General features: G+C 41.4%; 1 protein-coding gene across 1 annotated transcript in view; it reads right to left on the bottom strand.

The window, feature by feature from the left end:
• Positions 1-22,976, bottom strand: part of SLC2A12 (solute carrier family 2 member 12) — a 31,921-nt gene extending 8,945 nt beyond the window's left edge. Inside the window, exons 1-2 of the mRNA XM_008494039.2 lie at positions 22,721-22,976; positions 13,834-15,156 (exon numbers count right to left, since the gene is read on the bottom strand). Of these exons, the coding sequence (XP_008492261.1) occupies positions 13,834-15,156; positions 22,721-22,853 (1,456 nt within the window). The 5' untranslated portion in view covers positions 22,854-22,976. The remainder of the gene's footprint in view (positions 1-13,833; positions 15,157-22,720) is intronic.
• Between the last annotated feature and the right edge of the window lie 489 nt (positions 22,977-23,465).

Raw genomic sequence — 23,465 nt, 5'->3', positions numbered from 1 at the left:
AGTTACAATAGTTATAACATTTCAAATTCAATGTTCTCATAGAAATGGAAAGGCCAAGAACTTGCCATATTCTGTTTCATGAGGAGAGCAATAGGAGAAAAAGGCTGTTTTCTATAAATAAATTAAAAGGACAATCAGTGGTGCTATGTTTAAATTACCTGATTAGAGGCTTAAAATGCACATAAAACCAAATACAATTAAAAAGAAAGCTCAGGACAGTTAAACAACTGAAGGAAGAAAGCTGTTAGAAGTAGAAATATGCCTCCTGTAAAGGTGTCCAAAGAAAGAAAACACTGCATAATTGCTGAAAAGTTACTTTTAATACCACCACCAGGCAGTCGAGTATTCTGAAAGTCTGCTGGTTCAGAGGATGAGAAGCCAGGGACAGACAAGGTGACACATGCCAGCATCAGAGGAAACTCCCCCTGAAAGAAGGGGTCACCCTGGCAGACTGCTGTAGAGAGTTGCTGGCTGGAGCTAGGATACAGCTAAATAACCTCAGCTGGAAGAAGGAAAGGAGGATAAATACAGAGTCTTGAGGAAGAGTTGTTTAGGTTTTGCTGAGTTAAGGAAAATAGGGATTAAAAAAAAAGAGGGACTGTGCTTTTCACTTTCAAAGAGCATTGGTGAAGTATCATGGGGTAGAAGAGAAATTATCCATTCAGACTGAGAACTGTTTGTAATAGAAAACAAAAGAAAAGCCTGTCTTGCCCAGTCTCTCAGGAGAAGGAGGCAAACAGACAGGATGGTACAAAACTATTTGGGGTAAAAAAAAAAAATGCAGAAGTATCTCAGAAAATGCCCTATACTATTCCTTACTGACACATGAAGATAAATACATACGGAGAAACCCACCTGCCAGTACTCACAACACTGTGCCACCACTGCTCAGAACACAAGTGCTGAGCCTCCTTGGGCAGTTCAGGGACAGCATCAGCTCCCATGTGGCAGAGGCCATGGATGCAAACAGAGGCTTGGTGATTATTAGGAAGAGACCCCTGATTTTGCCACCGAGTGTGTCTGTTGTGTATTTGACCAGTTGCACGAAGATTCAGTCAACTTAGAACTAGATGATGAACCACAGAGAAAGGTGGGTAATGGGCTCTAAAAAGAGCAATTAAAAAGACAAGGACTCTTCAGCTGAGGTGGCATGCAGATAAGGACACAATCAAAGTTTACAACACTGCGGAGACAAATAGAGGAGAGGTTTGCATTACATTTTTAAAGATACAAACAAAGAGAATCCAAGTGAAGTTACAAAGGATAGGAGTTAGGTGAAGTGGAAGGATTTGCTTTTTCAGACAATGTGTATTTCAACTATGGAACTCACTTTCATGACGTCCTTCAGACATGGAAAATATTAGTGGGTTAAGATTATTAAATGCCAGGTATTAATACATTATTTCTGTCTGTGTATTTAGGAAATTATCCATCAGGAGTTATTGCTCACAACAGTAAAAATAAATCCCCAACATTTTTCTTGAAGTTCCCTAAACCACAGATAGGCAGAAGGACAGGCTGTGCATCCTGCATGGATCTTTTCTTATGTATTTTCCTTCAGCATCTGCTACTTGCTGTTGTTGGAGGCAGACTGACTGAGTGACCCTTTTGTTTTAGCCAACCTGGCCAGCTTAATGAGCTTTGTGTTTGGGATACAAGGAAAGACTGTTGTGTACTTTCTTCCTTATTTCCTTACTTTACAGCTATGCAGTAAATAAAAAAGTAATTTTAAAAATTAACAGACTTGCATCAGAGAAGCATGACTATCTGAGAACATTGAGAAATACTGTGAGCTTGAAGGTACTCAACATTCAAATGAGGTACATGAATGAAAAAATGCCCTTGTTTTCACCTTATTCCTGCCAGGAGGCAGAAGCAAATTGGAAGCTACTCCGCAGCTCTCATTAATGAAATATTAGATTACCTTGGTATTAATTTGCTGCTTGGCATTTTTTTCTTTCCTATAGAAATTTTTTCCTTTCCTCTCACACACCTGTATTGTGTGAGATCAAATTCTTTATGGTGAGATTTAGAGAGCAGCCATGGCAATACTTGAAAGAATTCAAGTTTCTGAGTTATAAGCTTTGGAAAGAATTTAAGTGGTTTTACAGCTTAGGAGCGAAGTAGGCAGAAGTATGTAAGACTTTGAAAGGGAGGACCGGGTTGTTAGCAACAAGAGGTCCAAGGGATGATAAGGAAGGGATTATCCCACCAGCAATGCTGACAGACCATCTCAGAACATGTAGCAAATGTTCAACACTGGTGAAGGATGCACGCAAGGCACGAGATGAAGGAAGGAAGTCCAACTGGCTTTGCCAGAACTCAGTTTTTTTCCAGGTTTATGAAACCCCACAAGTTTTTAATTTACTTGGTTCCTGGCTCTGCTAAGTGTTAACACAAACAGCCAAATGGCCAACTATTTCTCTCAAATGACAACTTCAGCATTGCTCTGCCTTCATTTCAAAGGGCACGTTGCAGGGGATGGCACAAGTCTTTACAGCGTGTGTGGTGATGAAGAGTGTACCCATGAGGGCACATAGGACAGGGTCACAGCTGGGATTTGGGGTTGTAATGCACCAGCAATGTCCTGGCACTGCACCCACACAATTCAACCCCTGAAAAAGGCTTTCTCAGCAGTTCCAGTGAAGGACATGTGGGGGATGGCAAAAGTAAGAGAGAGATGTTTAGATTGGAAAGAAGAGAGGGTGAGAGAGAGTTTGTCCTTTTCTGAAGCAGGTGAAAGAGAGGCAATGAAAAAGAAGTGGACTGAAACTCTACCCATGGTTTTGTGCAAGATGAAAATCAATTACTCTGCATAATGAGAGCTATTTGTCTCTCTGGCTCTGCCCTATAGTATGAGACTAAAGTGGGTGCTCAAAAGTAGTAACTGGCAGATATGGAACAAATGAGCTGCTAGATCTCTTTAGAGAGCATATAAGCTGCCAGAAGAGTTCCAGCCTGCCAAGGGTCAAGTGAAGCCCCATGTGTACTCTCTAAAAGGAGTGTAATTTCCCTTCTGCTGAGAGATAGGGGAGGCAGAAGAAGCCTCAGCTAATCTCACACCACCGGCTGCATCTTGATCTCTGTAGGCAAAGTCACTATGTACCTCATTCTACAGCTTCCAAAGAACTTCTTTCCATTCCAAGCAGCTTTACAACTACTGGTTGCAAGATATCTGATATGATATGATATGAATGATCCAAAGGGAGCTGATGTGATGTGTGGAAAATCTTGAATTCTTTTTCTTTGCTTCTAGTACACTACATTTCTGCTGCTGATGGCTAATCCTTTAGGCTGGCTTGTTGAAGTAACAAATATTAGGACTAGTGGGATTTAATTCTTTTATCACTAAGGCTGTATCAGAGTACATAAAAACTGTTGTCCAGTGTTTGTACTATTTGCATCACTATCTAATAGATAGCACTCACATGTGTTTTTTTTTAAGGAACCTTGTAGTGGGCCATAGAAATGACCCTTCACTTACCTTTATGCTAGAACAGCAAGTGAGTTTGGGAGGAAGAGACTGTGAGACTAACACATTAACTTCTTCCCGTGTTTTTTGGGCCACTTGAGAAGTAGTGCAATGAGATGTATTTCACCTTTGATTTTCCCCAGCTGCCTTTCCTCCCTTAACCTTCTCACTACTGTGTGCCTATATTTTAACACTCTTTTTTTCTTTTACTGTTGTAGCAAATGTACTGCCTGGTATTGGTTTTCCTGTTTCTTGCAAGCCATTCAATATTCTTAAACCTTTTTTCAGTGATCTTCAATTACTATCCATTTTCAGCTTGAAAGAATAGTCTCAGACAAGTAGAGCTTTCTTATAGACAGTGATTCCCAGTTAAAGGATTGCTGGGCAAGAAGTGATAGATGTATAGGGAACCAGCAGTGGTAGAATTGTCTTAGTTAATATGATTTGTGTTCCATCTTGCCCAACAACAGTACTCAACAGCATATATATCAGTAAGATGCATCATAGCTTTACTGTAAGCAGGCAGGTAATAGTCTGCTCCAATTTTCAGGTCCCTTAATAGAAGTTGATTTGAACTGATGCATGAGATGACGATTCTGTTTGCAACTGGATTTCACAGTCACCATCTCTCTGTCTCTCTCATCCTTTATTCTATGGTCAGTTATGCTGTCTCATCAAGACAGAACAACTTGCAGGGCAAACAGCAGGAAAAAAAGTAGAGAGAAAAACAAAAAATGAAAACAAGCTTTCAAGGGAGAATATAATTATTATAATAAATCACATACCGTAATCAAAAACTTTTAATTAAAACCTGAAATGTGTATTCCCATTTGTAAGTGTTTATTTGTTCAGATTATTGAATCCAGGATAATCCCCTGAGGCATTTGCAGAGGAATGACTTCAGAAGCCAGAGACTCTAATTCACAAGGAGGTTGTGCATGAATTAGTTTCTACTATCACATATTTCACTTCTAAAAGGTATGTAGAGGAGGAATCACACAGCTGGGTGGGGTAAAAGTACTTGGTTTTCCACTATCCAAGTGCCACTGTAGGTCCCTTAGGGGGTGCACAACAGAAAAGAGCTGTTGGGACCCAGCAATCTGGGGAAATTCAAGCCTTTGCTCTTGCAAAATAGCCATTTTTGTGTATACTTTAGAAAGTTCTCAATGGAAAGGATAAGCAACCTTTAATAACAGTGACTTATTTCATGTGAATCCTGCAATGATTCATCTTTTTAAGTCCCTCACTGGCCACTGCTGACCACGGGTTGCTCTGGTTGCTGAGGGAGGAAGGGAAAAGCAGCAAGGAGGTCGGTGTGAATGCTCTGGGACCACCACCACAAAGTGTCTCTTAGTTCTTAATTGATAAAAGTTTTCTGCATTTAGGCCTGATTTTCAAAGGCAACAGAAGCTGGGTGCCCTCCTGTGTTCCCATTCCCTTTGAGAAAACCCTCCTGGCTTTCCTCCCAGAGCTCAAAGTGACACAGAAACTCAGATGCCATGGGAAGAAACAGTCTCCTTGCTCTCTGCACTCACTTCCCACCAGGCCATCTTCTGTGCTTTGGCTGCCAGTCTCCTCCTTCCACAGCAGTGCCACTATGTTACATGTTTTCACATTTTTGCCTCTCTGGCATAATGTTTTTTCACACTTTATAGTACATGGTTTAGTTGGATGATCTTTACAAGTGAAATAAAATACTGTCTTCTCTCTTTAAGTCCTACTGACATTCTAGTTTTTGCACAAAGCTGGCCCAAGATTAGATTACCTCTAAAAAATGCCTCTCAGCCCTCTCTCCCAAAGGAAAACAGATTTTAAGAAGAACATAAACCCTATATACTTTTTAACAGACTTCAGTATCAGAATGGTCTTCCCTGTAAGAACACAGTTAAAAACTAATGTAAAATCTACTGTCTTTGATATGATTATCAAAGGCCAGTATTATTTACTGGATGTTAAATTCAACACTTGAATTAGTTAGAAGGGCAAACATGGCTAATGACAGGCAGCCTTGATTAACATATGAAACCCTGTAGGAAATATTATGCTAGACTCATTTGACAGTGCACCATTTTACAAAAGATCACGTCTCTGTGGAAAAAAAAAAAAGGGGATAGTTACTAGTAAGAATCACAGCAATATCCATTTATCCATTTGCTAGATTTTTTAATAAAGCGAGTCTGGAGGTAAAATCCTTCATTTTGGCCTCCAGCTTCTAACTAACCTGAGCTGAACTTTAAAACTATACCTAATTTTAAGCACAGGACTTATTCCTCTTAAGTCAAGCAGTGCCTTGTCAATAGTTTCATTAATATGCAACAATTAATAGAGAAATATTTATATAATCCAGAGAATGAAGGTGCTGTTTAAGTGCATCAAAAGGCAGGTAGTCACCTGCCTTTTCTAGGTAGTTCTTGGAGTGCCAAATGTGCTCAGCAACAGCAGATTGAACCACGGTTCTTGTGGAAAGACAGGAATATTGGCTGGAGAATGGTGTTGTTACTCTCTCTTTTCACACCACCAAGGGCTCTACTCTTTCAGAAGGCAAAGCCCTTGCCTTGATCTGCTAAGTCTTTCCCTCATTCATATACATAAAAGTAAAGTTATGAAGAGGAACACAGATGTCAGTGAAAATGATGTCCCAGATTTCAGATGTGCACCTCAGTATAGAGTTTAAGTTCAGTCTCAGGGCTGACCAGCCTGTACTTTGGAAAATGGAATCCTACAATAATGAAACTCCCAATGATATTGCCATGCCTTGTTACTGCAAAAGCATTTTTTCTCCTTATTATGACCTTTTTTTCACATCTAAAAATGCCTCCCAAAGTTGTAGGCTCTATCAAGTTAGAGAAGATAAACCTACGTGTCTGATGTTTTAGAGTCCCCTCTGGTACTTTGAAAGCCTGCAATTCAGCATACAACTACCCAAAAATATCTTAAAGTGTCTTGCACTTCACTACTACCAATCAGACCGTGAAAAGCCACACCAATTATTGGGTTATCTGATATGTTATCAACGAGCTTCAGATAAACCTGGTTTGGGGCAAAGCAATAGGGAGAAGTAGGTAATTCACAGTCTTTGCTTTCTTTTTCATTTTTGTACACCCTGTCTTTCTACTGCATCTTGTTAGCACAGACACTGTGTGAAATAAAGGTCATAAGAGGCACCATTTGAAGAGCAGAGGAATAATGAACTAGATAAATAGTAAGAGTGTCACATTCAAACCACATGGATGCATGCATTAAAAGATGATGCAGGACAGTACTAGGAATCTTGTCATAAAACAGAGAATCCAAGATAATTTTTAATTAACTAAAATAGGACTTTCTGTACTGAACCTCAGTGGAACAGGCACATTTCCAAGGCTTATTATTCTGGTTCAGATCCAACAAAGCATTTAAGTACTTGCTTATTTTTGAGCATTTTATTTGATCACTACCACTATCTCCTTTTCCAGAGTAAACCACAAGACACTGTAAAATTGATGTTTCTCATTTCTGCTAAATTTAAAGCCAGGTCACAACTGCTTTGCAAAACATAGAAACTCAAAAATAAAACATTGCAAACAAATGACATCCAAGGCAATGTTGAGCTTGAATGCCTGTTATCATCGAATTTCTGTGAACTATAAATTTATATAATAACCACGTTTTGTAAAATCCAAAATGTTGCTCTGATGTCAAAAATACTGATGTGAATTTCAGAAAGCCCTATCTTTTACTAACACTTTCCAAACTAGTGCAAGGCCATACAGCTTACAGTATTTCCAAATACACGAATAACCAACGAAATTCACAGACACTCATCAGAATTTCCACACTGGCAGTTCTCTTTCCCACAATATTTTCCAGTTTCTGGTAGGGCATTTGACAGCCAGTATTATGCCCAAGAGCATTTTGTGGCAGAGAAAAAGCAGTTCTGTGCAATCTGGATCATAAGGTTGGCAAGAGATGCGACCTCAGTGATCGGGTCCCTGGGCTGTTCAGTGTCTTATGTGGAAATCTGCTTGTTTGTTACAGATGGAGTTAGAAAGTTAAGTTAAAGACACAGAAAAGGTTCTGCATTTAACCATGTTAATGAATCATACTTCAGCTCAGGTAGCTAGTTAATCTAAGAATTACAGGAGCAAAGACAAGGGGACTAGATTTGTCTTTAGTGTAATTCTTTGGGCTTTAGGAGAATGTTCCAAGTCTGGGTTTTGGCTTGCTTAATCCAATAAAATACATAAAGAACAGCTGCCACAGACCACAGAATATTGCATCAGGACAGTGACAGATTGAAAGAGGGACTTATTTCCTTCCTTGTCTCCATGGATTTCACTTTTCTTGTGAACCCTTGAGCTTTTTTCCATCCTCTTTGGCACTTCTTGCCTCATCCTTCTTCTGTCTTCCCTACTGTCCCCAACACTGTTTTAAGACTGCATTTAAATTACTTCAACATCTCACAACAAAAGTTCAACAAAAGAAGTGATTTTTTTTTTTCCATGGGAAAAGAGGAGAGGAGAGGAGAAGAGTGGAGAGTTGGAATTACCCAATTATCACCTAGGCCAATTGCCTGACCACTTCAGGGCTGAGCAAAAGTTGAAGCATATAATAATGTGAAATGCTATTAGACAGTCTAATTTAGCTTCCTGATTGCCCTAAACTCCTTCAGCAGCCAATGAGAAAAAGAAGAGTGTGCCAAAAGAGAGGTCAGAAAGCAGGGGTCTGAAAGCCCCTCTTAGGTGGGGAGAATGTTTCCCTTTGTTGATTATCTGAGGAATCTGGCTCTCACATCAGTAACATTTCCAAACATGTTGAAACATCTGTTCCATTTTAGGAATAAATTAGCTCACTTTTAAAGCATCCATTCAAGCTGATATAAATTTAACTCAGATATACTCAATATGGCAAATCTGCCCACGTTTATACTAGAAATGGGCATCTCACATCCCCGGATAGATTTTCATTAATAAAAACTTGCTTCTAAGATTTGCCCTCACTAGGGTCTTGCCTTCACTGATTTCAGAGTGTGAGCTTTATGTCTCATGGGGCTGATGACCATGCAGAGAGAGCTCCTGCAGCAGTGAGATGGTACATCCATGATAGAAGGGCTTGCTCAAGAGCATGGTCACTGTCCTTTCCAGGGGGAATCAAGGTTGGGGGACACAGATCTGCAATCCTGGGTCCCTCATGTGGCAGGAATTTCATCAGTGGAGCATCTTTGGTTGGTTGGCCTGCCACCCCTCTGTGCCCTGGGATTCCATGGGTGCTCAGATCTGGGTTCCAAGTATCCCAGATTAAAACTGAGTGGAAAGTGGATACCTTGTAGGAAGTGGAAAAGTCTTTAGGTAACAGGTAACTTGGAAGGGAAATAATTTCCCTTCTGAGCCTTGGCTGTAAGACTGAGGTCCCTGGTGAGAAAGTGCCTGTAGTGATCACAAGCTGCTGTTTTGTTAACTTGCCTGGATGCTGGTGAGGTTTGTCCATCCCTCTCTTGTGCTTGTCCCAGCAGCTTTGGAACTGCTTGCTAACTTCAAGCAGGCAGCTACATGTTCCCCTGCACCCATTCACAGAGAGCAGGGAGATGTTGGAGGTTCCCAAATGCGGGAGGAGTTTCAGCCCAAGGTGGCTGTGAGTCAGCAGCTGAGAGTCCAGCATGGAGAGAGACACTCTGGGGGAACTGATGTCCTCAAAACTGACACTTGTTTTGTGGGCTCCGTGCTCTCTCTCTCTGCACTCTCTCTGTGCTCTCCCCTAGCATATGGTCCTCAAACATGCTTTGCATTCACCATGGGTCTCTATTTCACCACCCCAGGCACTTGTGAGGTGCTTTCAGAGCCATCTGGTACCCTGCTCCATGGGCAGAACCCTCACTTTAGAAGTTAAAACTAAACACTGCTGTGAATAGAGCTCAAGCATGCTATTTTTGTTCATTTTTCCATTCAGGAATATTCACCTTCTGGCTGAGGCTTGCAGATGGCAACAGAGGGAATAAAATTCCAGTCTGAGAACACTTCCCATGGGCATGTAATTCCACTGTTTAAAAGGTTTGGATCAAACCCAGAATACTGCCAGTCCCTCAAGGACCCACTCAAAGGAGTTGATGGGACTATAATAGCTACATGGAAAAGCTGGGTTTGCAGTAAGTTCTAAACCCTTCCTCCACAACCCTGTTAGGCATTTATTTGTCCACTAAAAAAAATGGAAAAATATTTTTTTTTAGACTTTCTAGCTATGCGATATTTTTTGTGCAAAGCCCTGAGACCCAGACGATACTTCTTCATCTGCCCTAGGTGTGTTGTGGCCACAGCTCTGGGTGTGCTTAGTGTGCTCTGAGTGCTCAGGGCCAGCACATTCCTGCAGCCCCAAGAAATCCCCTGTGTCCAAGAGCCTATGATGGCCTTCAAGAGGAGGGTTCTTAAGAGTCTGGTCCTTGGAGAGCTGCACAAAGCCGGTGGTTGCTCTGGGACATGCAGTAATAGAACATCTTTGGTAGAGGCATAAATACCTTTAGTGATTCTGACAATTATTTAGTCCCACTTGTAGGTGCTTTTGTTGATTTGCATCTACATCCTCAACATGAACCGACAAGATGTCAGCAGAACTGATATGAGTAGCACCAGTAAATCCCAGAGTTCTTTGGTCAGCGGCCTAAACACCTTTGTAGTCATACAGAAACCTACATTAGGGACTGTCAGAGGAGAAAGAGCTCCAATACCATACATGCCACCCAAATGCATGTGTCCAACACCTCCCTCTGAATAAAAGTGTTCCTGACTCCACAGCGAAAAACAACTGTGATGTGCATGGAGGCCCTTGAGCTGCACCCCCACAACATGTGTAAAGAGGTACTGCTCGAGTGCTCTTTTGCTCACTCACTTTTTATTTGCTAGAACAAATTTAGACTGGAAAAACAGGTTCTCTGCTGGGTCCAGGCTGTGTTTGCATTACTTGCTTCTCAGTCGATGACTTGCAGGAGCCCCTCTGATTTTTGTTCAACAAAGAGGATTACCTCCAGACCACACTGCATGCCTGTATAAATGTGTGTGGTGCTACTGTCTCTCTTTTATCCACTTATTAGTGAGACTCATTCAGCGAATATATAGGAAAATACAGAGGGAAGCTGTCCCTATTTAGTCTTTGATCCTAAGTGGGGCAAAAAGAGATGATCAAGGCAGAGAAGCAGATCCTTAGTAGCAGGTGCCACCTGCCACCAGAATCTGAATTTTGTTCATGAGGTCTGTGAAGAAAGCAGCAGAGCTCTGGGCACCCACTCTGTTTCAGAAGAGTGAAAGCTGCCTCTCAACTGTTAACCAAAAGCTCATGCCCCATCCAACCCCAAGAGTCCCACATTTACAGCTTTATTTTGGAAAATAAGTCTGATACTCCAGGAGTTTGGCTTTCCTGGTTCCTGCATCTCAATATGTTGCAGCATTCAACATCAGTGAGTGAAGGACAGGGCACCCCTCTGTAAGAAAGAATTTCTATGTTTTATCCCTCAAGTAATCTGAACAGAACATCAGAAAAATGAGATGCTTTGCAACTGTTTCAGATAACCCTGTGTCGTTTACTAAATGGTCATGGGTGGCTGTGGCCCTGACTAGTGTCTGAGCCTCTGAGTGTCTTTTGTTAAATTAATTTCCAGGGTCACAGTGAGCTTTTAGGGGATAAATTGGTTATTTGCCTCCACACTGCTCTCATCTCATTAGCCTGCACTCACTGCTCCCTGTGCAAGGTATGGCAGCATTTCCCTGAGGCTCCGATTTCTTGTTTTGTCCCCTCCATGTGGAGCAGGTTTGATCACCTTTCCTTGCAAACGTTTTGAAAACGTTTTGAAGAACCCCTCTCACGCTCCTCACCTTCCATGTGGCAGCCAGAGTAAGGTTCCTTGTGGGCTCTGCAGGCACCTTTCCCTGTTGAGAATAAGTCCCCTCAGCTAATGACTGCCTTGAAACGCCTCTGCCAAGCACCCCCAGAGAGACAGCATGTGCTGTTCTGCAAAGTGATCCAATGCTGATTTGTTGCACCTACAAGAAGTCCTCATGATTGTGTGAAATTGAGTGTGAACAAGCAATTGAATTGCAGTTCCTCAAACATAATTAATCCAAAAACAGAGCAGCAGAAATGCTCCTTTTATCTCGCCTAAGGGTTGATGATATACAGAGAACCCCAGAATCAAAAGAGTGACAAAGCAGATGTTTGCTAGTCTGTGAATTCTTTTATAATGCAAAAATGGCTTTTATCTCTTGCTGTCTGCCTTTGAGTGCTCATCACTGTGCTTTGATAAATGGCAATAAATATATTTAGCATATGTTTTGTTCATCAAAAAGCTAATCTACTTCATGTAATTTGGAGACAAAAGAGAAACCATGAAAAAACACAACATATATGAATGTCTGCTGTGCAAAGCTGGACTGCAACTACCACTTCAATTAGAATCCAAAAAAAAAAAAAAAAAGGAAGGGGAAAAAAAAAACAACAAAGGAATTAAAAAAAAAAAGATGATCTAGCTCAGGTTGCATAGTCTGTCCTATGAAGTATGCCATTTTCCTAATAGCATTACATAGACTTTATCCCCACAGAATGTAATGCAGCATGGACTCAAAATAAAGTGGGAAGATTTGTTCCAGAAATGCCTCATGAGGTGGAAGGAAAAGAGCAAGATCCTCTCAGTTCTTTGTCCAAAAGAGGCTGATTTGATCTGTAAGTCACAAACACATTGCCAGCACCACCTTCACCTTAACCAGCAGGATGGGGAGATGCTGTCAATTTTAACAGAACATCATATTTTTAAAGGTGTGAAAGTGTCTTGAAAGTACTTACCTGCATTTTGAAATACCTGTATCTGTCCTAGACCTGGCCTTCACTTGTTATGCAAATATATCTATCTGTCAGTTTAAATTGCCTCACCATTGCTCTATTCTATGTGACTTGAACCTGCTGGAGCTAAGACCATGTCTGCTATTTCCCATTTGCTGCCTAAGAGCATTTGTGCTCTTAGTCAAGAAAGAGGTCAGAAAACATGTATGGACCTCTAAGACTTTCACATTAGCCTGGAAAACACATCTCAGTTTCTGTAGCCCTTCTGTAGAAGTTGATGTCATTATCATTACCGTCACCCCAGACCAACCCATTTGCAGCCAGGTCAACAGGAAAGCATCTTTCAACAGGAGGCCAAGCCTGAACATGTGCCCCTGCCTTGAGGGTCATTAAATATGTTCTTGAAACATCCAAGTAAAAGTTCAAGTAACATTTTCTTTTCAGGGCTGCACCCCTGGTTTTGAACCTATGTCACAGAAAGCAGAATCCAGGCCCAAGCTGGCCTGTAAGGGGAGGGAATAACGTTGCAATAACACAGTCAAGCTTGCTGCCCTGGCAATGAATGCTAATCTCACACTGCTCTCACAGTGAGTAATGTTTAAAATAAATAAATCCTGCAGGCAAGTTGCTGTTAGTGCAATTGTTGGGTTATATTTTTGCGTCAAGCTTTTTATCATACTAGTGCAGCAGAAGAACAGTGTGTTTGCAGGACAAGTTTCAGCCAGGGCACAATAGCACTTTCAGTCTGTTAATAAATAATGGACTCTATGGATCTGGTTTTTGCAGTGTGGTTCAAAAAACCAACCCCTTCATATAACAATATGCAAGTGCTATTGAAGCAAAAGAAAACAAAATCAAGACATTTTATTGCTAGTGCCAGGGAATATCAGACACCTCCTCCTCTGGAGAGAGTGGGAACCCTGCAAGTGGAATGGCAGCTACAGCTCTAACTCAGTTGTACAGTGATGTGCCCTTGTGCTCTTCCACTTGTTCTGGTCAGCACAGGTAGTGGTGATAATACTACAGTTTGCTCATGGACTAGAATACCTTGAATGTCTTTCCTATAACTAAAGACTATTCAGTAGTCTGAAGGCCAGATCCTTAGTGGGACTCAGGCATCTTTGCATTTAGGATTTGATGGTATCATACCATGTAGAAGGCTAGAGGTTATCATTCTCTTGACTTTATGAGCTAGCAGCAGCAAATGCCTACATCTTAACATTCCCAATGTAAGGATACGATAGACTAGGAAGAGGAAAGATAGCCAGGGCCCCCATAATTTTGCTGTACAAAGCTCATGGTAGTTCTCCACTTCACTGAAGAGACACAGTTAATTTCACTGAATTGAAGGGAGATCAGGCCATTAAACAATGTGAAAGACTTCCTAAAAAGTACACCCCAGGCCCTTCAGAATGGTCTGTGACAACACCAGCATATATTAGTAGAAGACACTACTTTGCCCAGTTTGGGAACTGCCTGATGCCAAGATGGGCATGTCACTCCAGCACTCAATCCACTTGTAAGTGAACCTTTACAAAGAGTTAGAAAAAAGAAACACTTACTTGGTCCAAGACCTATGGAAAACGCAGCAACATAAACGAGCAGGCTGGCCAGCGACAGCCATTTCAAGACAACAGGAACCTCCTCACTTTCCATGTGAGAGCCTCTTGTGCTTTTGCCTCCTGCTAGGGTAGTTCTGTTCAGCTCTGCTGTTCTGTCAACACCTGGGCCTCTCTGTGCATCAAATGAGAATCTTTCTGGTGAATTCATCCTAGCAAAGAGGTCCTTGAGACTTCCATTGGCGACACCAGTGAGGTTCCCTGGTCTCTGGAGAAATAAATCCTCTGGAGGTTGGCTTCTACAGACATTTGTGAAATTCACATGTATGTTACGGTTCACCAACCCCAGAGTCACCAATGAAACTGCCATAACAGAAGAGCCAATGCACAGAAAGGTTTTACTTCCAACTTGATCCACAAAAACTGTGGCTGGGACTGTGCTGACCACTTTAACCACTCCAACTCCAGTAGAAGCCAAGCTGGCAGCTTCATTGCTCTGGAATCCAACTGACTTCAACACAGTTGATGCGTAAAATAAAATGTTGGGCTGACCAGTTGTTTGGACAAAAAAAACCAGAGTGAGCCCTACCAACATTCGGGCCCTCATGTTGCTTCTTGAACGAAACAAGTCCAAGAAACCATACTGATTTTCATCTTTCAGGGAAGACTTGATCACAGTAAGTTCTCTAGTAGCATCTGATGTTTCCCGTAGCCTTTCCAGTACTTTTCTTGCAGCTTCATCATTATTTTTCATTACAAGAAACCGAGGACTTGGAGGAAGGAAATACATGGCAATAGCCTGCAAAGCACCTAAGGGAATCACAAGGCCAAACATGTACTTCCAGCCATGAGACACACTGGCAAATGCATAATTTGAAATATAGGCAAAGAGAATGCCTATCACAATCATGAGTTCATTTAATGATACAAGGAGTCCTCTTCTGTGCTGTGGGGCAATCTCAGCAATATATACACACGTTGCAATTGATGATAGTGATATGGAAATACCTATGGCAATCCGTCCCACAATAAGTATCCCATATGATTCATAGGGCAGCAAAATCAAACTCCCCAACACGAGTAAAGAAGATGCAATAATAATAGAAAGTCTCCTTCCGAATCGGTCTATCAGGAAGCCACCGGTAAGGGCTGCAAATAAGGCCCCAAAAAGTAAGGAACTTACAACAATTTCCTGCTCTCTGCAAGAGAGTGCCAATATGCTGCCCATCTGAAGGAGAGCTCCAGAGATAAGGCCCAACTCATAACCCATCAGAAGTCCACTTACAGCAGCAATGGCAGAAGTCAGAAATGTAAATGTTCCACAGCCTGAAATAAGAGAAGAAACATGAATTTCAAAAGTGTGACTTCTGCAACATTCTGGCAACTAATAACAACTTTATTTGATATATGAGTCCAAAAAATCTTTTTGAAACTTTTAGGTAAGGCTGTTAGGTTTATGCAAACCCAAAGGCTATTTCTTAAAAGAAAAAAAGAGATAGGACTTTTTAATTCATATAAAACCCTCTTTAATTTGAATCCTTTTAGGTTTCTTATCTTTCTGATTAGAAGGCAATAAGGTTTTGATCAGGCTCTAAATAATGAAGCCTTCTGCCTCAGAATATTGTTTCAAAACACAACACTGACAATAAATACACAACCTTTGGTAAAAGAGCAATTTTTGCTGTGAGACATTCTCACTGTTTTTTTTTCTGTACTGACCTGTGGAAATCTTGTTCAGTCAACTGGTGTACCATGGGCAAGGAAAGCAGCAGTTTCCCAGCCAAATTTCTCAAGCCTTAGCTTGAATAAGTAACAAGTTTTCTCTTGCCACTTACTAATTCATTTGCTCCATCTGAGGATGCCATGAAGACTGCTGATATCAGTTGATTTATTTTGTCAAACAAAAACTTATTCACTGAACACCAGGCTGATCCAGATAGCTGGAACATTCTAGGGAAACCAATCTTTGAGGTAAAAAGTCATGAACTTATGAACTTTCTGGGCTTTGCTCATTACTAATCTCAGATTCTTTGGAATACCAGGATCAAATATTTTGCATAGCTTATGACAGTCATGATGTCAGGAATAAAAAACAGATGGTGAAAACATAAACCAAACGGAGATTATATGCCTTTGAACATCCACTTTAAAACAAACTCATTTTATACAACTGCAATTCATTGTTTATTATTACAAGATAGATTTCAGTGATAGCATTCTACTAACTGTGAAGCCTTTTGCACCCTAAACCTTGAGGAATATATCAGTTTGTTATTGTTGGTCCTGTTCTTTCTCCTAGTATGATTTTACTCTCATCACGATGTTGGCTGCCACACAACAAGGAAAAGAGTGAGTTGACTTTGATTTTTCTGGTTAGCTGAAGAGATAGGACATGTGTGAGGAGAGGTAGCTTTTGCAGTGTTAACAGGGTCTGCGTTCCAGTTAACTCTCCTGGAACAAGTACTTGCCAGCTTGGCTTGGCTGGAAAGGGGTATAGGGACCAATTGAAAATGATACATAGATTTTGTTTATTTTTAGCTTATTTTTCTAAGGCATTAAGGGTCTTTGATCATTCTGGCTGCCTGGAGTTTCTTGCCAGTAACTTCTGAGCACATTGGCAAGGATCACTCCCATTTGACAGAGGTTATTACATTTTTAAAGCATATTGTGAAGAGAGAGGAGGAGAGCAGCCCTAGCAGTATGCCTAGCAATAGCAGAGCTCAGGATTGGACCCTGGCATTGGCTGCATATCCCACTAGATGGCCCACTACATAATCCCTTGGGATGGTTGTACCCCAAGCCACCCCAGGCTTTCCTAATGATTCCTGGAGGTAGCCTGGTTCACAGGAGGCTGGGTTATTTTGGAGGGTAGCGGAGTATAACTGTGTGAGTATAAGTTGTGCCTCCAGAGTCAGGAGAGATGTGTAAAGCCCTGTTAAGATAAATATCACCTATTGGCTCTCCTACCAGTAGCTTTCAGCTATTGGGTACACCCATCATACCTCAGCCCACTCTGCCTCTGGACTCAGCTGGCAAACCAGACATAGATGAGAGAGGTTAAAAGCACATGGGCATATAAGGGCACATAAAAAAAAGCACATAAGAGCATGGGGGAAATGGGAGTATTGTCAGAAGTCATCCAGAAGGTGGGGTTGGATTGTAAATTTATTGTGGTGGACGTGGAACAGCACGAAGAAAATGTCAGAAATTTTTTTTTAAAAAATGTATATTGTGTTATCCATGTCTTTCTTATGGCTAAAGCTGATTCTTCCTTCATGTCTGCAGTATCCAAGATCATTGCACTTGGTTTAAACAGAGGTTAGTACGTGAGCTAGGGCATCTCACTTCTCTCACACACTGAATAGCATTCTGGAAGAAACACTTGACTCCAGTTAAGCTGCTTTGTGCTACATCTGCTCCATCCTCCAATGCATGCATGCAAGATACTTTTTATCAGTATAAAACCTAATTTCTCCTTCCTATACTTTTGACATGCCTGGTTGCTGTACATTACTAAGCTTGGAAAATACACCATTCCAATGTCTTCTGGCTGGAAAAAAGGCCGGGTAACAACACAGTGTTGTGCTGAATGAATGAGTTTAGGGTCAGAAGCTAATGTGATCGCAGTGCTCTGCCCAAACTACTGTTCATTGCTGATAATTTTGCTTTCTTGAATTCCTCTATATTTTACATCATTGAATCATGTAGATTTAACCTAAAATTTTACTTTAATTTATATATTTTAAGCCAACAGAGGCCCTTGTGGTTCATTCAGTCTGACACTCGTGAACGTAACTCTCCAGACACGTATAAAAGACACTTTATTTGAACTAAGCAATTAAAAATACTCAACTTTGATTGAAAAATGGTAGTGCTTGAAAGGCAGTGACTTAAAGTCATAGCTTGTCTCAATGATTAATTGCTATCACTGTAAATTATCTATAAATTATTTCTAGACTTAATTTCCGCAACTTCAGCTTCCAGTTGTCAGACCCCATTCTCCATTTGCCTGCACTTAGCTGAGTTCACTACTGAAAAATTATAGCCTGACACCAAGTCATCCCATGGAACTCTCCTTGATAAGCCACTTAGCCTTTGAGGATTTACAACTTTATCAGACCCTTAGGTATTCAAAGCCCTGCTCTCTGAACCCTACCCAGATTATCAAATTCTTCAATTAATTGTGAGCCAAACCCAGTGCTCCTGCTGTGCCAGGTAGGAACTTGACACCATTATTCCACTCCCACTGAACATATTCCCTCTGCTTTCTTAAGGGTACTCACAGCCATGTATAGGAACTCATCTTCTGCTAGTTATCCTCCATGAAAACCAAATTCTGTTCTGACTGAGCTCTTTCCAAGGCACTGCCTTTCCTTTAAAAATGGCCTAGTTTCCTACACCCTAGCTAGAAATGTCAATTACTTTATATTTGTATTAAAATGCAAAGGATGGGTTTCACTTACCTACTGCGAGAGAACTACAGCATTAATAGTTTCCTTCTGTAACTACTTTTGAAAAACAGGCATTTCTAGATGTCTGGAGTAGGTCAATATGCCTGTTCCTCTCCATTGCCTATAAAAGGAATCTGTGTGGCTTGCTCAGATGCAGATGCCAAAAATTGAGAGAAGAACCCCAGACAAAACCTTCGCTTGCTCTCAGCATGACAACACACCTGAATTGCATTTGGCCAGTGATATATATCCCACTTATCAATCAACTGTCACTTTTATCACCTGCAACTAATCACTTACTATCTTCTTCCAGGCAATTGAGGAAAAATGTTAAGTAACAAGACAGAAAGTGAGTTTAAGGCTCTCCAGCAGAAGCACAGCAGTGTGGATGCTGTCTCTTATTGATACTTTGAGGACTGTGTCCTGCGTGGCTTTGAGTTCTTTAAATGTGTGGCTGACTGTCAGTTTTGTGTGGTTCCAGTTTCTCATTCAAAATGACAGTTCCAAGTCAAATATCTTGACAGAGTCCACCAGCAACACTGTTAGTTTCTATTCAGACTGCTCTCCTCAGCCTGTGGTCCTCAGGTCAGAGCAACCATGGAGATTATTTATTTTTAATCTGAGCGACTGTACAAACTATGCATGCAGCTTGGACACCTAGGAAGTTGCTAGGGACGCACTCAAGAGCATATATTTCTTGCCTCTTCCACTACAGCAGCTTAAACAGTGTCTTAATGTTTCCTTAGTCAGTTTTTACTTGGTCAACTGGTATCCTTGTTCATTTTTCCAGTGACAAACTCCGACAACTGTTTAGAAATAGCAGAGGGCTGTACCTCAAGCAGATCCCTGAAAGAAAAGCAGATTCTGAGGTAATGCAGAGGGAGGCACATTATCTTTCTGCTTTATCAGCAGTAAACTCAGCAGTTAACTTGGTGTCTCTTGTCCCTCACAGGCACTTTTTTTGCTGAGAAGCATCCTTATAGCTCTATGAGGTTTTGTTGTAATTGGTGCACCTAAGCCTGCTCAGAACTGCCTGCTGAGTTAAACCCTGAAATCTCTGCTTGGTTTTCCTTCATGCTGTTCCTCCAGACAAAATTCCCTCTGACTTCAGCATGTGTTTTGCTTTAACATTTTCAGATAAAGCATGTTGCAGTAGATATACTTGCGATCCTTTTAAGTGTCACTTTTAATGATGTTTCTGGCAGTTCTTAGGCATTCCTTTTTTAAAAAATGAGCTTCTTAAAATGCATATTTCTCTTATTTTATGAGATGCCTGCAAAATACATGGCAGCGTGCAGCCCAGGGGAATAAAATATTTTAATGATGGCTTCCAGAGAATTTTTTTCTCCTTCTGACTGCAACAAACACCATGGCTAAAGAGTGTGTGACTGGTACGTGACAACTGATTGGAAAGTCTATTCTTTAGTTTCCCTGTAAATGACATGGTTCCTCACAACTGTTACTCAGGTCAAAAGCAGCACTACTTGGCAAACAAACTTATCGTTAAGAACATTTGCTGGAAATGTTTATGCTTGGTTCCTGAAAAGGAGACCAAGTGCTGTTGTAGTATAGCAGAGTGTACTGCTGATGATACTGGATGGGGCCAAGTAGTAAGGGTGTGCCCTTTTTCTTATTTTCTAGCATATGGTTGGGAAAATGCAGTCCTTCCAAAGGCAAAATATTTGGTCTGTGCGTGTACTTTATGGGCATAATGGATAAATTGTCTGTGCCAGGGAAGATCTGTAAGCAGGCTGATCTGGCAAATACCACTCTTCCCCCACTTCACATTCAGGAAAGCTACAGGAAGGTGCCTGGGAGCCCTTTCCAACCTCACCTTTGTAATACCACACTCCACATTAGTCCAGACACTGAGATTTTTGCAATGTAGTTTTCTTTCTTTTCAGTTTCCTTTCCCTATGTGTACAGAAAACTAGTGGGATGGGACTGGGGGAGAGATTACTTTATGTGCACATACGTTTATTTTGATGGCAGAGGACTCAATGTTCTCTTCCAACATGGGCTTTCTTCTTTTGGCTTTGGTTTAATCTGAGATGAGGAAAATCTCAGTTTGGAAGGGAAGTATTTTCCTGGAAGGTCAAATATATGGTCTTTAAATCCTTGATGATTCTTTCATCTGTTCAGTCATTTGAAAGGTGAAATCAAGCTCTGACAACCATTGGATAATAAGCACAGTTCAGAAAATCATGATGAGTTGAGTGCATTGCATAGGTAGAAGTCCACAACATAGAATCTCCATGTTTCAATAGATCAAGATACCTACTTTCATCCATGACACAGCATCTGTATCTGAAAATTTTAAGCTATCTTTAACAACATATTTCTTCTCCATCTGAGTGCAATATGACATACAAAAAAGTTTGCCTTTACGGAGAAATAGTGTTTAGAATTCCCTAAACTTTCTTTAGGGAAGCATTTTGCTGAAGAGTGTAACGTGGATCACATGGTTCTGTAAGATAAACATTTAATGGTAATGTGTTGGGAATTTCTTCATAATTCAATCATGATTTTGTTTCTCATGAAAGGTGATTATGCCATTTTTTGCTGCACTGTCACAGTCATCTTCCTTTCTCATACAACTATCTGGTGTAAAGAAATATATATTTCCCTGCTGATCTATTCTAATGCCTGATATTTCTTTAGATTCAGTTGCTGCTCAATATGTGCAGCTATCCATGTTCCTCTTAACAAACCTAAATGTCTATGTAGAAGTGTGGCATGGGATCTAAAACAATTACCCAACAAAAACTTATGGGAAGAAAGAAATGGTGGCTTTAGGACAAAGCCATGTTGCAAGCAGAGCTGGAAAATGTCCGAAATCATTAAGTTTGTCCAAAAATAGTAGCAGTGCCACGTAGGATCATGACCATTAGACAAATGTTAATTCTCTCATCCATGTGTGAAAGGAAAAACCTGAACAAAGTTTTTTAAAATTGAAGTAAAAAAGACAGCAGAAGGAAGATAATGTTATCACACATTTTCACACACCTAAACTCTTGCGATGATGTGAAGCACTGTATATTTTGTACACGGTAAGCCTGATAATGTGAGGCTAATACTCAAATTTCATGAACAAAAGCCCCCAGGCACTGGAGGAAAGACAGGGAATGAAGATCCTGGACAGACCCATCCTGGACATCTTGCCATCACTCTCTGTGCTCTGCAATGTATTTTCACTAAGCCAACAAGCAGTTTGGCCCTTCATTACATTAAATGTGAAATGGGCTTTGTTTTATTATTTTCCAGGAAAAATCAAAAAGTTCTTTTAATTCCTAGCTAAGTAATTACAAATTTTTGAGGTTACTTCTTTGATTTCTGAGGGTAAAGCCAGGTGTGTAGTTTGCACATCTTCTAACAGCACATACTCTTCTAACTTCCCCTAACAGTAACTTTGCTGTTTATTTATTGTAACTGCTTTGCTTCCCTTTGGTAACACTATCCTATAAGCATCTGCACTGCTCCCCCCATACCCTAAGGTAATGTTTAGTAGATCTGCACACCAACTAGCTTTCTGTTCTTGATTAACCTCTGCGTCCTCTTCTTCCAGTTATCAGTAGATGTTGCTGGACTGATCTCTCTCACACTCCAACAAAGCATCTGTGCTGCAGTATGTGAACATACACCCGCTAGTCAGTTCATTAATTTTTAAGTGAACAAAACCTGCTCAGGGCAGAGTAATTTCTGTCTTAAAATGCTGCTTTCCTGTTTGGGTAAAGTTGTCTTGTGAGTGAGAAAAGTCACAATGGTGAGTGAGTTTCCCACAGTCATCAGTGACAGAAACTCAAGATGCAAAACCAGGCTGTAACTTAGAAAAACTGTCTGGGTAGGACAGCAAGGCAAGGAGCTATGAAATTCATCCTCAGCACTTAAATATCTTTGCATAAGAAACTATACAGCTGATTTTTCAGTGTGCCAGCACAGAAATCCTGTTTCTTCATGAAATACCAGAGGAGAAAAGACCCAGGGAGTTCCCTCCCCCCCCCCCCCCAACTCTACTTTCTCCCTGCATGAGCAGGTGCAATGTTTGAGTGGCCTCCTTCCCCTTCAGTGAAAAGGGCTGAATTGCTCCCAGGCAAGCAAGGACAGGAGCACTGTTGCTACCTTAGACGGCAGCAAGCTCTCCAATTTTTCAGGTGACTGATCTTCATAAAGGGAAAGGGATTTACACAACAGACACCACATGCATGAACAGTCGGACCGAGGCCATTTGGGAAACGGGTCACATAACCTTTCATTCAAAATTCAAGCCGGCGTTTCCCTCCCTTGCTCACATTTTCCCCTCTCACACTTTTAGAAATGGAGACAGTGTGCCCTAAGAGTCCCTTGCCTTCAAGGGGATGATTTTCCCTCTTCCCAGAGCAGGAGTTCCGTGGGTACTCCGGGGCTGGCCAAGAGCTGGCATCCAGCTCCTGCCGCCTTACCTGCTGCAGCCGGGAGCTTGCGGAGGTGGTGGTGACTGCTGCGGCGGCTGCCTCGGCTGCTCTCCTCATCTTCTTCTCTTCTCATCTCCTGGCTCTGCTGGCCGAGGTCCTCTGTACTCTGCCCAGGTACCATTGTCACTGTCTTTGCACTTCAGGGCAGAAGCTCTTCACAAAGCAGCTGTCGTTCCTCTTCCCCTGAGGAAAGGGAAGGCTGTTTTCCTCATGGCAACAAGTTGCTGGGGCTGGCTGAAACCAAATGCAAACCACGAAGTGGTTTGTGAACAACTTTGTTCCTATTTCAGAAGGCTTTGCCCTTTGCAGTGACACAGCCTGTTGCTATTCTTGGGAGCCTATTGCAGGCAAGGGGAGGGCCGTCTGTCGGAAGTATTGCTTTTGCCTTTTAACAAATAGTTGGAGGCATCAGACGTCCACACACAGCTCGATGCACATTCCTTACCCGTTAGCTTAAAGGGTCTCTCTCTCCTCTGCACTTTCTCTTCCCTCTGATGTTCCCACACACAGGTTTTTAACAGAGAAGGTGCACAGAAGGGAAGTGTTTGCTGCGTCAGCTGAAGTTAGGGCACCAAGCAGGCACACACAGCATCGCTTCATTCTTGTGAATTAAGAGCAACTTGTAGAGAGAAATAGCAGAAAGGAGAAAAAAGCCATGGCAGCCCTTTGCGTTCTGCAACAGGATATTTCATGGCATAGATGCTATTTTACAAGCGAATGAAAGGGAACCCAT

Source organism: Calypte anna, chromosome 3 (assembly GCF_003957555.1).
Source record: "Calypte anna isolate BGI_N300 chromosome 3, bCalAnn1_v1.p, whole genome shotgun sequence".
Lineage (NCBI taxonomy): Eukaryota > Metazoa > Chordata > Aves > Apodiformes > Trochilidae > Calypte > Calypte anna.
The sequence above is the reverse complement of the archived record's forward strand: the minus strand, read 5'-3'. Positions and strand labels throughout refer to the sequence as shown.